At 46.2% G+C, this 20,188-nt stretch overlaps 1 protein-coding gene across 1 annotated transcript; it reads right to left on the minus strand.

Moving 5' to 3' along the window:
• Positions 1–2,518: 2,518 nt before the first annotated feature.
• KCNJ8 (potassium inwardly rectifying channel subfamily J member 8) lies at positions 2,519–7,314 on the minus strand. The gene is made up of 2 exons (XM_009988092.2): positions 6,950–7,314; positions 2,519–3,419 (listed from the first exon to the last, which is right to left on the minus strand). The coding sequence occupies exons 1-2, from the start codon at positions 7,312–7,314 to the stop codon at positions 2,519–2,521; spliced, it is 1,266 nt and encodes a 421-aa protein (XP_009986394.1).
• Positions 7,315–20,188: the final 12,874 nt, after the last annotated feature.

Consider the following 20,188-nt stretch of genomic DNA (forward strand, 5'->3'; position numbering starts at 1 on the left):
GGGTCTGAAACCTGTCCTTCAGTGAAGAACGCAGCTCCTGGCCCCAAAACATCCCCACCTCTCTCCACGGCCAGCCAGGTGGCTTACCCTGAATGCTTCTGCTGCTGGCCTCTTCCAGGATCGCAAAAATTGCTCAAGAAAGGGCCTTTGCACTAGGGGATTTTCTGCAAGGAGCAGCAGCATAGCACATGTGAACACGACATTCATGACACAAGGGTCTGCCTTGTATATCTGTTCAGCATCCCTGCGTATGACTTAGGTGCCTTGATGTTGCTTCAAAATACCAATATCCCTATCACAGCTTTATGGGAAAGACAGTACATTAGGTGTAAAGCTGGCAGAGACACGAAGGCAAAATAAAAATTGGAAGGAAGAGTGTACAAAAAAACGGTTGTAGGTAAAAAAAATTTCAGCTGAAATACTGAGAGATTATTGAGATAATATCAAGTCATTACTCAAAAGGACCATGGAAAAGGCTGGGATACAAGAAGGACTAAGGGTATAGAAGAATGAATGGATGCTATAAAGAAACAAAGAGAAAGAAACAAGGAAAAATCAGAGGCGGAAGGAATCGTTATTGCACTTTTTTATTTTGTAGAAAATTTGCTTTTGTACAGCATCTGACAACCATTTATCAAACAGACAGCCTCAAAGAAATTCACAGCCCTGGAAACAGAGGCCAGAGATAAATTGTATATCCTTCGCTCTGACTCTTCTTGGAAGCTACAGATGTTCATTGTTTGGACACACAATGCACAGATTAACGTCTCCAGATGTTCACCATCCATCCTCCCAGACATTAATGGGCAGGCCAGGGAATGAATGCTTTTAGCAGAAACTTCAGTTTCCGCTACTGCTTCAGATGAAGTATTTCATCAGTGTTTATTTTCTGGAGAGCACCTGCTCCAAATGTAGGGAGCCTACACTACAGAGCAATGCCCCTCTGTGCCACCACCCGACACTGCGCGAAGCCTGCGAACTGTCCATATGAGTTCTGGTGATGAACTGACTTCCAAAGAGAATAAGACTCCAGCATTGCTTTCAACTATTTTACCTGACAGGGATAAGCAAATATTTAAAATAATAAAAGATTAAAGTGGTTGAGGGGCTCAGAGAATCAGCACAGGGAGAGTACTTCTCTTGAGCCACAGACATAATAAGGCAACTCTTGTAAGGAATTTGAGCAGGAATTTGTCCATGATTACACTTATTCACAGAGGTAAAAAGCATGCAGCAATTTAGCATTACCAAATGTGATACGACTAGCTGCCATACATCTATTTATTCTTGTAGGAAAACTTGTGGTGACATTTTTTGGGAGGGCTCTAGATAACAAATGTCCATTTTAATTTGAAGAGAAAAGCTGCTTACCACCAGTTCTCAATGCCGTATTACATAAAAACACAGGTGAGACACTGCTGAAAAGCAGTAATTCAGCAGCAGCACCCAAGAACCCCTGAAAATTATTTAGATAGTTTTGAAAATACTATGTTTAATATTACTGGCATGGTTCCCTTTTACTCCTGTTCATGAATTCCCGTTAGCAAAGAGCAACCTTCTGCTGAAGCAAACAGACTTAATCCTACAAAAAATACAGTAAGTGAAGGAAGTACACTTGTTGCCTTCAGTGCATGAACTCGTAAGAGAAAACAAAACAAGATTTGGTCTTCCACCGATACGAAGAGGATGTTAAAGAGGCGTGTGCTTTTTTCAGCTTGAATAATTCCAGCGAAATGGATGCTCAGGTGGCAACCGAGAGGACTTGAGTTTCTCAGCTTGGGCTACAGCTACGTTACAGACGTACAGCAGTGCTCTGCAAGGGGCTGTGCTCTTTCGCTGGTTCTTCTGCCAGTGCTGCCCGGAGCGGCACCAGTTTTCTGGTGGGGTGGTCAGGTCACTTTAGCTGATCTGAATTTGCTCTCAAAACGCCTTTGCCGTAAACCAGCGGAAAGAAAAGATCTGGAAAACTGAAGGTAAAATCCTGGCTCTTCTTCAGTGAAATCATTGAGGAATTTAGGTACTCCTGTCAAAAGAACAAGGAATTCACCCCAAAAAGATCAATAACCAAATATCTCACACAAAATCTGTGAGAGTTGTTGTATGCAGCAGTTTTGAAAAAGGACTCACTTCTGCCTGCAGGTGGGTAACCCACTTACAGAGAAAAACCCCCACATTTTGTGACAGCCAGCAGAAAAAGATAAGAAAGAGACCCCTGATAGGAAAAATATGATTAAAAAAATTAGCATGCCATTAAAACAAGTATAAATACACATTATATTACAGGAGTGAGCTGTGTCTTCTTTAGTGTATGTGCCATTTTTTATTACTTCATACACCAAGTGCTAAAGTGTTTCCTAATGCCATGAGGTGGTGCTTTCAGTAAGTAGTAGAATAAATAGTTCCTGCACGGTTCTTTTCTGCGTCGTGTCCTCATTTTCTCAACTAAAAGAAAATTTAAACAAAACACCACAGGTGCCTCCTCCTTCCAAAGCCCACCGACCTCGCACAAAGCCATGTATCACGTTTCTGAGGCGCTCTGGCTCCCCTCAGGCGTGATGAACTGTACTTTGGGCACGATGAGGGAGGGGTTGGTTCTCCGCATGGAGTTGCTCCTCCGAATGGAGTTGTTTCTCCTCATGGAGTTGCGCTTCCGCAGGGAGTTTTGGTGGGACAGCTCGCTCTTCTGCAGGGTCTGGATGAGAATGGACGGCTTCTCATCGAGCTCTCGAGCACTGCAACGTGGTGCTGCCACTTTGACGGTGTTGCCGAACTTGGAGTAGTCGACTGCATACACGCCTTCCTCTTCAGTGACGATGGGCACGAAGCGGTGACCCCACAGGATTTCCTCTGCTATGTAGGAGGTTCTCGCCTGCGTCGTGATGCCAGTCGTTTCTACGACTCCTTCAAGTATCACGATGAGCTCCAGGTCCTGGAGTGCCAGGTCAGCAGCGGAGATATCATAAAGAGGACTCCGCTTGTCTATGACGTGACAAATGATTAAGGGAGCCACGAGGAAAATATTGTTGCTTTCAATGGGGTTATCCACAGGGATGTCTACTTGGTGAATGGGTATGACTTCTCCTTCAGGGGTTGTTGTCTTCCTCACAACCTGGATTCTCACTGAGGCGCTAATGATCATGCTCTTTCTGAGGTCACCCACTCGAAACATGAAGCAAAGCTTGCCGTTCCGAACTGCAATGACCGCCTGCCGGCTGAAAATCAAGGTCTCGGCACGCCTGTGAGCTTGCGCGGTTTTCATGAATATGCATCCCAGCATGACCGCGTTGATGATCAGACCCACAATGTTCTGCAGGATCAAGACCGTGATGGCCAAGGGACATTCCTCTGTCATCATCCTGCCCCCAAAACCAATGGTCACCTGAACTTCAATGGAGAAGAGGAAAGCGGAAGTGAAAGACCTGGAGGAGAAGATTGCACAAAGTTAACTCTAAGGACATCAAACACGAACTGAGAAGCTACTAGCACGTCCTTTCCAGAAACAAACTGAAGGACCTATTTGTACAGTTCTGGTACACTTAAGCCTTCTGTTGACACCAACAAAAGCACTGTGTGCTCGATGACTCTGTTCTTGTATAGTCGGTGCAGTACCTGATGGTGAGAGGGAAGACCTCAGAGCCTGAGCTCCTAAAGGACTGTCTGTATCACTAGGTGACCCTGAAAAACTCACTAGATCCTCTGTTCAGGAAGATACACCACCTGCTGTGTTAGCTGACAGTGCTCTGACACCTGGGCTTTCCACCATCTGCGTCCCATGAAGCTCTTGGCAGAGAGCGGTGGTTTTGGAGATAGATGAGCAATCGGCTGGCACACTGAGACTCTTCCACCAGCCTGTGCAGGGAAAGGAAACTGGGAAAACTGCAACATTTCACTCATACTACCTGTCTCTCCGTGTCGTGACCCCCTTTAAAAGGATTTGCTGGAAGGAAAGGGGACACTCACTCCCAGACCCGTGACACTTCCCGAACCCTTGCTCGCCTTGCGACTGAACCCACAGGATCAGGCTGCAGAGAGAGGCTGGTGGCCTCCACGGTCCCCTCTGCACATCCCGGCAGGAGGACGACTCTGTGAGCTGGGGTTTGGGTTTAGCTCACTGCCGTGGAAAGACTAGCTGGAAAATTTCAACACAGAAGTGGGTTGTAGAAGTGCGGGTTGAGTTAAATGTCCCCTGTAGTGCTGGACATCAGAGGATGCCGCCCACAAACTTTCCAAATACATTATTTATAGTAGCCCACAAGGCCATATTCCCTGTATATGCCAGGGCCTTTCGTTTCCTTTTGTAACCGGATATATCCTTCGCCAGCGTCTCTTACGCCCCAAATCAGCACCCCGGGGTTTATCCAGCAGACATGCAGCACATTGGGTCTCATACGAACTAGTATCACAGTCACCCTGTTAACATAGTGCAACCCACCAATGTTTGAAGGATTATCATGCTCAGCATGGCTTTACCTATGGAAAATATATGTCCTGTCCATGAAGATAGTTCTAAACCATTCATTGGTTTTGGTTTGCTTTTCAATTAATCTGCTTTTAAATAACTTTTTCTTTTTTTTCCCTAACCATATTTTCAGTGAACGTGTGGTCATGAGGAAACATAAAATAGCACAGGCAGTATCAGGGATAATTTTCTGTAGAATGAGGAAGTTCATCTTTCAGAAAACCAGTCAGTCTCTGCAGAGATATCTTTGAAAGAACTTTGTCCCTTTTTTTGCCTTTTCTATTTTTTTAATCTTTGGCAAATTCCCTTTTATTGAGGGGTTTATTTTTGCCTTTCACTCTGAAGAAATCAGGGATGAAGGAGTAAATTAACAGAACTAATGGAATGATTTCTTATGTTCATGAATACTCACTAGCATGCAGAATGAAGCTTCTGGATTAAACTCAATTCAGCTTAATTCAACTTAAAGCTCTGTGGAGTAAATATTCTGATTTTCCTTAACAGTACTCCGTAAAAAAAAAAAAATAAAAAAAGAAAAGAGAAGGAGAATCCACCTTTCTACAGTGAAAGTAACTGGAGCAGCAAGTTTGTACAGTGTTTAGACCATGTGAAGATGGAGCCAGAAACTCCAAATCACACTATTCCCAGGTCCTTCCCTTTAGAGCTGTGTAACAGTTTTTCTCTTTGGATAATGTTTGTTTTGTGTGGCAAAGAGCTCTGAGAATTCTAAATTTCTGCAGTACTTTGAAAAATTAAAGTGCTGTGCAAGTTCTAGGCACTGGTTACTATTTCCAAAACCAGGTTTCCTGTAAATCTGTAGTGGCACCTACCCAAGAAAGCTCTCCTGAAATACCTGTGGGCCTAAATCTCAGGACAGCAAGTTAAAAAAGATATTTGCCATTATTTTGGCATACATATAATTGCAATACTAAATATAGTTTACATCCAACAACTCACCATTCTTAAAAATGTCAGCCATCATATTGCTGTTACACGACTTTGTCTGAAGCAGTAGCCAGATTTAACAAGACGAAGTATTTCACTACGAAGGGAAAAGATTTTCCATAGCTTGGACCCAGACACCTGAGCAGCTGTTGGCCAAACCACCCCAGGTACTCGCCCGAGGGAGCGAGGTGTGTTCTTTGTCATGGGCTAAACCACAAAGTTACACCTATTTGTTTGCTCTGCTTTTTCACACCCCTCGCAGCAGAGGTTAGCAGCCGGAGGGGTGTAGCTACTCGCTAACTGGGGTTGGACAAATCCCACAAATCCCAGAAACGCCGGGGGTGATGCCCCAGCAGGCGCAAGCTGGGTCATGATGTCTCACTTCAGGGGCAACTGCCTGTGGTCAGCCATTGGAAAAGAAGTAAAACAGCAACGCGCCCTCCCTCTGCCCCAAACCCCCCAACCTGAGGAAGGTTAGCTTGGAAAAAAGTCCTCATTTCCTTTAGCTGGGAAAATCCCCATTTGGAAAAAAGTGCCAAAACGAAGAGGGAATGAAATCCCTGCTCCCTCATGAGCCAGACAGAATGTCCCTTCAAACTTGGTGAGGTGCCTCGAAGCTATGTGCAAGAGAAAGGAGAAGGGGGCAGCGGATGCTCTGAGGTCTCAGCGGCCCCCGTGCCCCCCCAGCCCCTCTCAGCACTGCCACGTGAGCAGGCAGCTGAGCCAGGGCAGTGTTGTGGTGCCGAACCAGGACCCTTCTGCTTAAACACCCAGCACTGTGAAAAGAGATTTTATTGATGGGGTGACGGAACAATCTTATTGCTTACCCCCACCTCCAGTTAACAAACACTCTTTTATTTCGTGTATGTATGTGTCAGTTTATCGGTGCCTTGAAAATTCATCATGGCTTTGGGGACAGAGAGTCAAATACTTTAACAAGTGACATTTAACCTAATAGTCCCTTAAGCTTTCCCTGACGCATCACGAGCACTATGGAAACTGCTCCTCTGTCAAACTGCTGGCCTACAGCTTCATCAAAGTATTTTGGAGCACCCCATATTTAGCTGTCTCACGAGAGTCATCTTGAAAGACATCTAATTTTGCCCTAAGCGGCACGTTTTTTGCCCTGCCTCTCACGCACCGCTTTTGGGGTGGCCACCTTTCGCCGGCGTGGCTCGCACCACGCTGGGGATGCTCCTGCTGCCGTAGACAACGTTACAATACACATAACACATACCCACTCTTGTAGCAGGCTCTTATCTCGACAGGCAAGGTATGTTACCCACAGAGTGTGGAGACACATGAAAAGCAGCAGGTCTCCCTCTCTTTCAGATCCTGTAAGGAATCAAAGAAATCTACAGTACAGTATTTTCCAAGCCCAGGTGGCTTGCTGAGTTTACGCAATCTAGAGGAAAACACTGCACTTTTCAACTCTCTTAACCGAGCACAACAGTTCACGTAAAGCCAGAGCTGCGTTGTAGGCATCGGCAGGTCAGCAGGCAGCTCCATTTTCCCCCTTTCTTCACCCCACTGACTGATCTTTACCTGACACACGTCACGCACGGTGTCCACTTCGTGCTGTTTGTAGTGCTTTCTGTGCTTGGGTCCATGTCGCCATGGGCAAAAGCCACCAGCCACCACATCATGGCGAAGAGCAGCCAGCTGCACAGGAAGGACATGGTAAAGATGACCAGCGTGTGACGCCACTTCAGGTCCACCAAGGTGGTGAAAATGTCTTGCAGGAATCGCCCCTGCTCACGGATGTTCTTGTGCGCCAGGTTGCACGCCCCGTTCTTGGCGATGAAGCGGGCTTTGCGCGGCCGGTCTCGGATGCGCGGCTTGCGCAGGTTCTCGGCAGCGATCCGTGCCAGCACATACTCTTCAGGGATGATACTCTTCCGAGCCAACATCTTCCTGCCACCATAGTCCACTCAGCGAGATGCAAAACGGGAGGTGGTCCCTCTAGCGCGTCGCTCTACCCTGCAGAAAGAGAGAACCTGGTCAGATGTGTCACCTACGCGGTACAGCAAGAAGCTGCAACAACCGGTACATTAAACATCACTGTGTGACTACTTATTCCACAGTGCCCTCCCTCCCGCAGACCATCATTTTCACATGAGCAAGCGGTCTCCGCTCGCAGCAGAAGCGGACGGTGCTCTTCTGGCACTCCTCGCAGGAAGGGAGGCTGCACCGCAGTCCTGCAAACGCTGTGAAGTAACACGACGTACAACGAGTGGGTTCCTCAGGCTGTTTCTCCAGGAGATAGCCGTGCCCAGGTGGGTGCCGCAACACAGAGCACTAAGTCACTCGCATCCTTCAGGACTCTGAAGAATCAGGTTTCTCCGGTTCGGACCAAGGCTAGTGCGCGGCGAGGCCCTGGAGACCCATTGCCGAGGGCTGCAGCCCCGCGGCGCGGGCAGGAGCCCCGCCGAAAGCCCCTGCCCGGACCCCCGCCAGCATCACACCGAGGAGCGGGGCTGGGACCGCGGAGGGCAGGAAACGGGACTCCGCGGAGCAGGCGGGCTCATTTCCCCTTCGCAGCTCTCCTTCCTTCCCGGGACCAGGCAGGGAAACCCTCCCTTTATCCCCAAACTTCGCCCCGGAACGGGCGCCAGGACAAACCTAGGGAAAGCCCGGCTCCCCGCCGCTCCCCGCCGGCTGGCCCGGCCCACCGGGGGAGGGCAGGGGCTGCCCGCCCCCCCGCCGCTTCGCAGGGACCACCCCCCTCACACCGCCCCAGCACGGGGCTCCACCGGCCGGCGCCCCGCCGCCCGCAGCCCCCCGCCCCGCCGGCACTGACCTCGGCGCGGCGGGGCGGGGGGCGGCGGGGCCGGGCGCGGCGGGGGCGGGGGGGGCCGCCCGGTTCGGCCCCGCAGCTGCGGGCCGGGGCGGGCTGGCGCTGCGCGGAGCGGCGGGGCCGGGCGCGGAGCGGAGCGGGACCCCGGGCAGAGGCTCCCTTGCGCGGAGCGGTACCCGCGGCGGGGCGGGGATGGGGCGCGGGGGGGGCGGTCCAGGCCGGGTCCGGCAGATTTAGCTGGCAGGCAGAGAGCGGAGCGTTGTGCCCAAGCGTCTGGAGGCGCAGAGCCGGAATCTCGTGGCCTTTGCTGCTTTTGACAAACTCAATTACCTGTTTCTGCAAGAAAAGATGAAAGATGTTCCTTTTTATGGTTGGCAGCTGGTGCTGGGCACGCAGTCAGGCCCGTCACAAGGCTCAGCTGGCATGGCAGGCGTCGGGTGTTCGTATATGGGATGGGGATAGGAGAAATTACGCACAATGGCAAAAAACAAACAGTGGTATCGCAGTTGTTTTTTTTTTTTTTTTTTTTTTCCCCACAGGTCGAGGTTTACAGTTTTGGCTCTTGTGTTTAATGGAAACTTGCATTCTTGGAAATTGCAGCTTTTTTTTTTTTTTTTTTTCCCCCGAAGTCTTAGGGTTCGTAGTAGGAAGAATAAACAGTACATCGACTTTATGAAAGATCTAAATTTAGATTTTAATGAAGCAAAGCGCAGAGATTTCGTTGTGTCAGATTAACTCCTCCGTGCCCAAGGAATGGGGGTGTGTGTATAGTAGGGAGGTTTCTGAGATCTTCTGTGGATCTCTCAAGTGAATGACCTATACGGTATAAATTTTGTACAGAACCTAACACCTTACTTCTCTCTGTAAACTAGAGAAAGAAAGAAAGAAACACTTGACAGGCCTGCTTGCAGTCAGGAAGGTTTTAAGCGTATTTAGGCTCGGAAAAATTGAGAAGGCACATTTGACAGGTAGTGTAATCCTCAGCTTGAAGATATCCACCCTGTCGAACACATGCGCGTGCTCAACTTGCAATAGATGAGTGATTCCTGGAAACTTTCCTAATACCAGATATCCAGTAGTCAGAAAAGAGACAGACTCACAGCCCCAGTCATATTAGGCAATTAGCTAAATATTTGTGTGTGAAATTAACTCTGGGCAGATGACCAGCTCCAGTCTGAAAAATCGGGATCTAAAACAATTACCTTTAGATTCTAACCAGACTCTGAGTAAAATACATGAAGTCACTTGGGTGGGCATCTGCAGGATCAGCGTTGTTAGTGCCAGCTATGACACTTCACGGGCTGGGCTCGGAGAACTCAGGACGTTTCCCTGCTACAAATGGGATGGCAGAGGCTGGTCATGGGGGACTGACTCATTTGTTTGATGCAGCCTCCAAAAGTGCATCTCGCTTGGGTATAACTATTGCAAATAACTGATTTAATATACATGAAAAAAGCTCATTTTGTTTTTTTCCTTTTCATTCTCCTTTTCCTTTTCCTTCTCCTTTTTCTCCATCTTTCTCCCTTTTAGCTCCTATGAAGTATTTGTTCCATGCTAGAGCTAGAAACAAGGTTGATGTTCCCCACTATGGCTGCTAACTGCATCTCAAAAAAATGAAGAACTGTCTGGGAACAGCATGGAACCCCCCTTTTCAATAAGATCCTTGAATTATATTATTTTGCTTCTGACACAAATTTACTCGTGTCTCGTGCTCAATTGCACAGTTTCCTCTAAAGTTGTTATTGAAATTCACAGCTTTATAAAGAGGGGGACAGAAACACCGAGAGATGTCCCTTTTATTCACTCACCATCTTGGAGCACAACCCACCACTGCGGCTGTGGTCAACCTCTGACTCTTCTCACTCTGCCAAGGCCCCCCCTTGGCTGTGCTGGGGTGCGAGGAAAGAGGAGCTGCTGCCAGCTCGCTCCTCGCCCCATCTCTGCTGGCAGTGGCTGGGACTGGGTGACACAGAGTGAGCGTGCGGATTAGCAGCCGGTTTGGCCAAATGGGTCAAGATCATCTTTGAGGGCCGGTGGGAGCAAGGAGGGACCTTCCGCAAGCTGGTCAGGTGGAACAGAAACAGATAGGAAGGGGTTCCACTAAAGAGACACAAATAGTCTCGGCACAGCTCCAGAGTGACTAAAGGGAAGTTATTGATCGTTGTCCCAATCATCACACACTGGAAGAAAAATGCTTGTAAAATCCCGTCTTTCCATCGCTGCCTGTTCAGTACTGAAAGAGCTTCCCCCTGGCAGGAGGGGCTGCCTTCCTCCTCTCTTAAGATTAGCTTCAAGGAAGCCTGCTGGGCCGTGACCGCTGGACTGTGAAGATTGGGAGCACCAGAACTATTCCCTCATCCTGATTAAACATTGTGAGACATGATATTGAGCATAACATCCACTCCCCCGAGTTACAGTGTATGAATACACTCTGGAGAGGGACAGCTACTAAAAATGTTCCCCTTTGCCCTTTTAAATACTTGCTTGGTTGCCACATGCACATTTAAGTCTGAGATTTAAGTAATAGCTGGGAAAATCTCCCAAACTGTCTCCTAACCCTTTTTTGCAAGGAACACAGTGTCTGAGTGCTGTGAACACAGCCTTTTCAGGCAAAAAATGATCAGAATTGATGGCAGGTTTGGGTCCAGTTTTATTACGACCCATCATGTGTCTCCCTTCTTGTCATTTCATTTCCCCTCCACCCACAAGAGTTACTGATGTTATGGTAAATATCACTTTACAATTATGCCTATCTAAAAAAGGATTAAATAATGTGCTTAGACATGAATCTGAAATTTCCACATTATAGCTGTGTCCAGCCCTTTCAGAAAATCCTGCATCGTAGTAAGTTTTGTTTGAAATTCTAATCTTAGCTTAGAGATAGGATGACTTTGCAGGCGTCCAGAGATGTCATGCACTCAGCACGAGGCTTCCACAAAGGCACAAAGCTGATAAGCCATATTCGGATAACATGGATGAACTCTTCCCCAGCTGAACTGGCAGTAGATCCATCAAACGTGAAAGAACAGAAACTGCAAACTAAGGGCATCTGCTACCCTGAACCAGCTTTTTTTTTCCCCTTTTCTTTTCTTTTTTTTCTGTTTCATGCAAGAGCAGCAGGACAAAAATAGTTTTTATCATCAAAATAGATGTAACTAGTGCCCCATGTCCAATATTACTAAGTTGCATAGTGAAGTTCGTAGATGTTCTGTGGGTTTGCTGGCAGAGGGATTGTTTCCCATCAAAACTGTCTGCTTTGGAAGTGATACATCTGCCTTGTTTGACGAAATCTGACTTCTCTGTGCATGTCAGGCTATGGGGTGCACGTTATCGTCCCTCCGCAAAGCTAGCAATACGTTGGCAGTGCGGTAAATCTCTGTTATGGTACTTCCAGTGCCGACAAATGGGGTCTGGTGCATTTGTCAGCAGCAGTTTAGTATTTTCCGGCTCCCTGCCTGTAGTCACCAGGTCAGGTAGCAGGTGAGGTGATATGTTGTGGTTTAGGTTGTGCAGTTCAGTGAGCTGATGGGCTGGCTTGGCTTACACAGCCCTGCTGGCCACGGGGAGGGTATTCCCTGCCTTTGTATCTGTTCCTTGCGTAGCATGGGAAAGAAAGAGAGACCCACACCATCTTGGGTGAACTGTCCTAACCAGCAGCAGCTATATCCCCTAGAGCATGTCCTTAGCTTCGCATGTAGGTCTGAACTTGCTATAGATGGCACAGCATCAGGCTGACTTCAGAGGACCTTTGCTGGCAACTGACTCCATGGGCTGGGTGGACAGTGATACTCCAGCCAAACCCACCCGGAGCTGGGTCCCAGCTGCTGCTGGCTGTGTCACACACGCTCCCCTGGCCACACTACCTCCTGTGGCCTCTCCTGAGAAGTGCTGCTGTCTTTCGAGGGCTCACCTGGTCCTGCACAGGGTCAGCACGTGGGCCGCCAGCGCACGTTGGTGAGAGAGGGCATGGTCCTACAGAAACACAGTCAGCCCCACGGCGTGAGAGAGCAGGTGGGGAAATGTTTCAGGCTGGGGCTGCAAGCCCTGGCCCCCTGCACAGTCAGCAGAGGGGAGAGGAGAAGAACGATTATCACACTCAAATCACGTGGTTCCTTCAGTCAACTGATTTATGAAATCCAACATCTTTTAGCCTCTATTTCCCTGACTCCACCTCTGCTCCAGGGACGTGCATGAGCCAAGAAAGGAGTAGTTGAAAGAAGTGCCTTGCGTTCCAGGATGTACCTTATGCTCACTCTCTGCCATAAGCATGAGCCTTATTTCCCTCTAGAGATGACCACATTATATTCAAGCCTTGCACAAAACCCAGCAAGATTTCTTGCAGCCCCGCAATACTTATCAATCTCCCTGTCTTTGTCTTTAATTTTAGCTGTGTGTTTGTAACGAACACACTTGATGTCCAAGTGGAGACCAGTGGCAAGTGGCGTTACTCAGGGGTCAGTACTGGGACTGGTGCTGTATAACATCTTTGTCAGTGACATGGACAGTGGGATCGAGTGCACCCTCAGCAAGTTTGCTGACGACACCAAGCTATGTGGTGTGGTCAACATGTTGGAGGGAAGGGATGCCATCCAGAGGGACCTTGACAGACTTGAGATATGGGCCTGAGTGAACTTCATGAAGTTCAACAAGGCCAAGTGCAAGGTCCTGCACATTGGTCGGGGCAATCCCAAGCACAGGTACAGGCTGGGCAGAGAATGGATTGAGAGCAGCCCTGAGAAGAGGGACTTCAGGGTGTTGGTTGATGAGCCAGCTCGACACGAGCCAGCAAAAAGCACTTGCAGCCCAGAAAGCCAGCTGTATCCTGGGCTGCATCCAAAGAAGCGTGGCCAGCAGGTCGAGGGAGGTGATTCTGCTCCTCTACTCTGCTCTCATGAGACCCCACCTGGAGTACTGCATTCAGCTCTGGGGATGGCCACGAAGATGATCCACAGGCTGGAGCACCTCTGCTATGAAGGCAGGCTGAGAGAGTTGGCGTTGTTCAGCTGGAGAAGAGAAGGCTCCAGGGTGATCTTATTGCAGCCTTCCAGTACTTAAAGGGAGCCTACAGAAAAGCTGGAGAGGGACTTTTAACAAGGGCACGTAGTGATAGGACAAGGGGCAATGGTTTTAAACTGAAAGAGGGGAGATTTAGATTAGAGATAAGGAAGAAATTCTTCCCTCTGAGGGCGGTAAGGCACTGGAACAGGTTGCCCAGAGAAGCTGTGGATGCCCCATCCCTGGAGGTGTTCAAGGCCAGGTTGGATGAGGCTTTGAGCAACCTGGTGTAGTGGAAGGTGTCCCTGCTCATGGCAGGGGGGTTGGAACTGGATGATCTTTGAGGTCTCTTCCAACCCAAACCATTCTGTGATTCTTCCCCAGTCTGTCATTCATAGTGCAGGCTGAAAACCAAAGGCTGCACTTTGCTGAGCCTCAGTGCTACAGAGACTCAGCCTGTCACAACTCCTCTGTATCAGGAACGCTGGCACCATGTTTACTCTGTCCACCTTTTAGGTCATGGTATCCCTGACCAGCAAAGCTAGGTAATCACCTCCTTTGTCAGTTCACAGCAGATATTAGCTGCCACATACTTCAGTTTAAGCCTTTAGCTCAAAGTACAGAAATACTGTACTGCCACATCTGGGACTTACCCAAGTCTCTGCTACAGGGTGAGAGGGCAATAGTTACAGTGGTGCAGACTTTTCCTGATACCTGATGCCCTGAAGTGCATCTGTCATATTACATTCCCCTTCCTGGAACAGGGGTTTCTTCCAATGCTCCGGGAAGAGACCAGTTTAGGATTTTTTTTGGGTGTCTCCCTGTGCTGTGTTTTATGGAAAGGCTGTAAATGAGTTTCTAGGTAGAGTGAACGTGGTTAGAGTAAGTCTTCAGCTGTGTTGCTAATTCAGTTCCCTTAGGTGCTCCTTCTCTCTGGCTTGATGGTTATTTCCTTGATGACTTATTTTCTATGGAAAAACTGTTTGCTGATCCATGTGATTATGATGATTCCCATTTCTGAGTGTATGGGCCAGACCAATCTCTGAACAGGCTGAGTAGTGATGTGAACTCTTTGCCTCCTCTAGCTGGTGGAGATGTGGATGCTTCTCTTCCAACTCTATGATGAACTCTTATGATCAGTCATTGGATGGAGGCAACAAATGGTTTAAGTTCACTCACAGGTCAAACCACAGTGTAGAAGGACTTCCTACAAGCTCCTAACCTACTGGAGAGTCCCAAAGTGGCTCCCTGCAGCTGGGGTGGAAGAGCTGGTGGAAAGCTTCAGTGCTGTGTTTCATATCACCAGGGCACTGGAGAAAAGGTAAATGAGGGTTTGAACTCCTTAGCATCTTCCTCTTGCACTCCTGTTTTCCTCATGGGCCTACCCATAGCAGACTACTCTCAAAACAGCAGAGCTCTCCAAACATCTGAGCTGTGCCCAAACTCAAGAGAGTCTCGGAGCAATGTCTGCTAAACTGCTCCTCAGCAACCAGGCACAGCTCTGTACTCTCCTTGGTATCACTTCCCTCTTCCATCTGCTCAGTCTCATCTCAAATTTCCTTAAAACATTTGGATTTTAAGTCTTGTGGGGCAAGGATTTCCTCACTAAATGATATCTCAAAGTTTCTAATACCTGAATTTTTTAAAACATTGTCCTATGCAATGTTGTTTCACCAATTCTTCCATGGCAAGGTTTTGACTTGTGTCAGGTGGCACCCTCCCTCCTGGTATGCAGGCACGGCTTGGATGCGGGCTGTCCTAAGCATGCTCCAGAGACTGCTGTAAATGCACAGGATGGACAAGGCAAACTTGTTTTGGGGTAGCTGTGGTTTTAGACACACAGATGCTCTTGCAGGTGGGCTGTGCCTCTTTTCCCAATTTTTTTTAGCAGCATAGGTAAAGCCTAAGAGTTGGCTCTAGGAACAGGTAAAGCTGCCTCAGGTGGCAAAGTGCTAGAAGCAGCAAACCCCTAGAAATTCAGAGGAGGTACGTATTCCTACTGCTGGGACAAATGATAGCTGCCATTTCTCTTCTCCTTGTCTTCTGATTTTATCTGGAGCAGCAAAACCAAATATTGAGGGTACCGAGGGCTTTTCATTCCATCGTCTTGTCCAAACTGTGCTTATTCCTCTTGTGTAGCAGGAGCCAGAGGCTTCTGGCTGGCTTCTGCCTCGGAGTTGTGTAATAGAATTTTGTCTCCTCTTTCTGACAAGCCTGGAGCTGGCTCAAAGAGCCGTATCACCAACTGAAGGAGATTTTTCTTGATTTGTGAAATGGAATTATTTTGTGTCTCCTTCTTTGTGCTTCCAGGTCCCCTTGCCTACAAGTGATTGATATCTCTGCTGGCTGAAGAGTGAGGGTGAAATTAAGATTATGCTATTGACAGAAGATAGATGCCATCTCTCATCTTAAGATCATATCACAAAATAACTGGCAACTCTGAACCCTCTGATCTCAGATGCTGTGGTGGGACCTGAAGAAGTAGATGGCCCCAAACCCACATGATTTAGCCATGAGAATCTGCAGTACATAAAGCCTTTTAGAACCTCAGGTTCCTGCCTCTGATGGAGAGGTCTAATGGTCATAGTTGGTATTGCTGAAAGAGTAAGGTAGCTAGTAGGATAAAAACACCTATAACCATCAAACATGAATCTGTAACTTTCTGCTTTTCAAAGAATATGCTGCTTCGGGGCATCTGTAACTGCGATACTGAAGGCTGGTGGTTCTGGACCATGTCATTTACACTAAGCTGCATTAGTTCCTTAGTTACATGGTTAAATATTTTACTGGACGTTTAAGTGATATTTATGGATGTGAGCTGGTATAGCCAGAAAACCCTGAAGTAAATTAAAGGGAGAGTTAAGAAACATCATGGGAATAGCTATGAGACACTCTTATGGGCAGAGCTAGCTGGCACTGTTCATTACTGATTTATTCCTTTTAGAAAAAGGATGTATAACCATGTAATGTATTTATTTATAAAAAAGACTAATACACATACATGGGAACGAATGCACTGGGCAGTGAAACGTGCAACATGGTAACATGTGAGCTGAATGCTGCATTATTTTATAGTAATTCATAGGATGAAAATCTCTGTGTTCAATGGAAATGAAAGAAGGCATCTTGCACATAATGAATGTCAATTACACCAAATAGAAACTAATTATTATTCATATATTTTTTTAATGACTGTTTAAAGTCTCTTCAGAATGTGGCTTATTATATTAGAGAAATAAACAACTCCTGCCAGGAATGTCTGTTATGTCTGTCTGCACGGGTAGTGTCTAGCAACAGAACAGTGAATAATTATTAATAACTATGTATTAAATAGATTAAGACCTTTCTAAAAATCTCTTTTCTCTTGAAGGATTACATTTGGAAGCTTCTCTGAACTCCACGATTTTGAACAAGCCAATACTCTAAGCTGTCCTGCCAAAATAGCATCAGCACATTGCTAATTTGTAAGAGTCAGAGAACTTCTGCCTCACAACAATTTTCTGATAATTTGAAAACCTGATAATCCTTCCCCACAATTCCGCACAAAGGTCAGTTCTGGTGGAGAAAAACCAGAGCAGTAAAAAACCAATGTGGAAATGATTGGGATGTTTGCATGGCAATGAAGAATTTGATTTACAGTTTTGTTTTCAGTCTTTTTTTAGTAGTCTCTTAGTTTTGCCTTTGAAAGGATTTACTTCCAAAGAAACTAAAGAGCTCCTCACATGCCATCATTGAATTCCTATCAGAGAATTTACATAACAGATTTCCATTTTAAATTAGGCTTTCAAAAGATACTACTTGAGGATATAAAATAGTAAACGTACTGAATTAATTTTTGCCTTTAAACACATTGTATGGGAGAATCATTGCTCCAGAGAGATTTTAACAAGTAGCACTGTGGTTTCACTTGATATTTTAGAACTGATTTCTATTGGCAGTATCACGCTGGGGACGCTGGGCCATAGTGCTTGCAAAGGAAATGTACTCCTACTTTTGCTGCTAGATAATGGAAACATGATAATGAAAACATGGCCCTTGTCCACAGCTTTTTTATACAGATAGCTGTTTGCCTCAAACACATTATATCTCCATTTGTGATAAAATGCCTACTTAGCTTGTGTAAAATGTATATGTGTCATGTTTCCTTCAGCTTCTCATGACATGTTAGCAGAATGGTATGTGAATGTATCATTATCTTTTCACAAAAAAACATGAGAGCCCATTACTTTAGCAAGCAGAAAACCCACAATTAGTAAAATAAAACAATTTATTGTATAAGAAATTTGAAGAGACCTACTTGACCACATTCAAAACTGATGTTCTCTGTATTTTAAGAAAACATAACTCAATATAATTACTTTTTGCTGACAGAGATTTTACATATAATGAGATGCCAAATCCTTTGGGCCATATTCATGTTGGTACTAACTGAATTCAGTGTAGGTGTATTAATCTATAGCAGAAGTGTTCTGCTAGTTTACACTAACCTAAAAGGGGCTCATCCAAGTGCTTGAGAAGGTTTTGATAACACATTCTTTCAGCTGAATGATACAGTTGGGGGAAGCAGGCATGCTCTTGCAAATAAAAAGCTTTTTCAGATCTGCAATGAAACTGGAACTTATAAACACTTGAGATAGATACCTCTTTTGCATATCAATTTGCCTAACAAAGCAATGATCTCTCCCTGCAGACTTTGCCTGGCTTATGCCCCTGGCTTATCAGAGCTATCCCAAACTTCTATAGGGAAGTTTCCTGCCTTGCAGGAAATACTGGTAGATCGGTGCATCCTTTTTGGTTTATACATGGCTAAAAATCCCACTGATTGTCTATCAGTATGAACAGTTAGTTATAAGGTACTCTTTGAAATTAGGAGAATTAGGAGTCCTCACAGCCACTGACTTGATTTCTTTCTTTTTTTTTTTTTTTTTTTTTTAAAAAAAAAGCAACTTTCCTATTTGGTAACTGTATTGTTTGAAATGTCGAGTCCAAATAATTGTCATGCTCCTAAAATGCCTGGAGCATAAATAACAATCAGCAGAACTCAAGTGGTTGAGGCGAAGCTATTCTTAAGGAGATTCTCGTTGTCTTTCAAGCTGCGATTGCCTGGAAAACACCATTGAAATAATTCACCTTAGATGAATCCCAGCATCCGCTGTGCTGATGTAGATCCCCAGCAAAGTGAATAGAAGGAGAGATCTGTTTTAAGCACTGGATCTTTAAGAGGAAAAAGCTTCCCCTTGCTGCCTGTCAACAGTGTTTCTTTATGGCAGAGGCTTGTGGACCTGCTTCAAGAACTACTTAAAACCCTACTGTGTGTTTCCCAGGATAATTAAGTTTTGGCTCAGTAAGAAACACAAAGGTTGTATGGGATACTCCTAGTTTAGAAGAAGCATTGATGAGCAGCTAGCTGTTATGAGTTTTATGAAAGGCCATGTACAGGAAGGGAGCAGGCTCATCCATGCCAGCTGTTAAACCTGGCTCAAGGAGTGGGAAAGGGAACCCACTGGTTGCAAGTCAAAGATTGAGAAACGCTGTTGTGGCTCCACATGCAGTTGCACAAGCAGTTTCAGTACCTAACGGGAGCCTACAGGAATGGTGGGGAGGGACTCTTTATCAGGGAGTGTACTGACAGGACAAGGGATAATGGCTTTAAGCTGAAAGAGGATAAATTCAGATTAGATATAAGGAAGAAATTCTTTGCTGTGGGAGTGGTGAGGCACTGGAACAGGTTACCCAGATGAGTTGTGGATGCCCCATCCCTGGAAGTGTTCAAGGCCAGGTTGGATGAGGCTTTGAGCAACCTGATGTAGTGGCAGGTGTCCCTGCCCATGGCAGGGGGGTTGGAACTAGATGACCCTTAAGGTCTCTTCCAACCCAAACCATTCTATGATTCTATGATTGGCAACAAGGCATCTTATTCCTATTTTGCTTCTTCTATCACAGAAACACTTGACAGAAAAAGAAACACAGATGAGATGAAAAACATAATTTAGGATCTCTCACAGAGATGATTTTCCTCTCTCCATAGTTAATAGAAATACACACGTGGCCAGTGTTTGCATTCAAAGCTCCTTTGTAAAAAGGAAGAACTTAATATTTCTAGAGCATAATATTGCAATAATGAAAGCTTGCTTAGCTTAATGCTTGGAGAAAAAACCCCAACCCCAAAACATGATGATGCTAGAGTAAGTGTCCCCCTGAAGCGGAGAGGTGTTACGATAGAATGCTAGAGGAAGCCGGGGGAAAGGAGAGTGAGTACAGAGCTGTGTCAGAGAGGAAACGGAGCAGAGGGTATGGAGCTAAATCAGGAAGGAGTGGGAGGCCACAGGCAGAGTAACGAGCATTCAGGGATACAAGCAGGAGCCTCAAAGAGGGTATGGTATAAGGAGATGGTGAAGAAAAAAAGCAAGGAGGCTGTGGCAAGAGAATAAGGGCTGATGGGCAGAAGAGGCAGTGTGACAAGAGTCAAGCAAAATCTCCAGGCTGATGTTTCCTTTACCATGTATGTGCCACAGCCTAAGGAAACTGCTCCTGAAGAGCACACAAATTTAAGACCTTACACGAAATTAAGAGAAATCTGTTTCAAAGACTTTGTCCCTTTCTCACTCTTCTTAGTAACAAAACAGCTGTGCGACTGCTGGGAACACCCTCCTCCATTAGAGGAAAACATAAAAAAGAAAAATTCAGCCTAAGCCCTTGGTGAGTATTTCACACAATATGCACAGTGGCTGTAATGACAGGAGACCTAGTATGTCTATAGCAGTTGGTTTATGTTTACTGTCTCTCTTGGGATTTGTGTACTTTGAATAGGATTAATTGCTTCAGGAGTCACATCGTGCTTTTAAAGCTGCTAGGCAGCTGTGGGATATACTACAGCAATCATCAGACACTTTGACCATGGTTAATGTAATACCAGGGCCAATGTTCCTGCATGTTTCCATCAAAATGAATAAAGCATGCCAGTTGGTTTTGCTCAGCCCATAATATATTTT

Source organism: Tauraco erythrolophus, chromosome 4, assembly GCF_009769465.1.
Source record: "Tauraco erythrolophus isolate bTauEry1 chromosome 4, bTauEry1.pri, whole genome shotgun sequence".
Classification (NCBI taxonomy): domain Eukaryota; kingdom Metazoa; phylum Chordata; class Aves; order Musophagiformes; family Musophagidae; genus Tauraco; species Tauraco erythrolophus.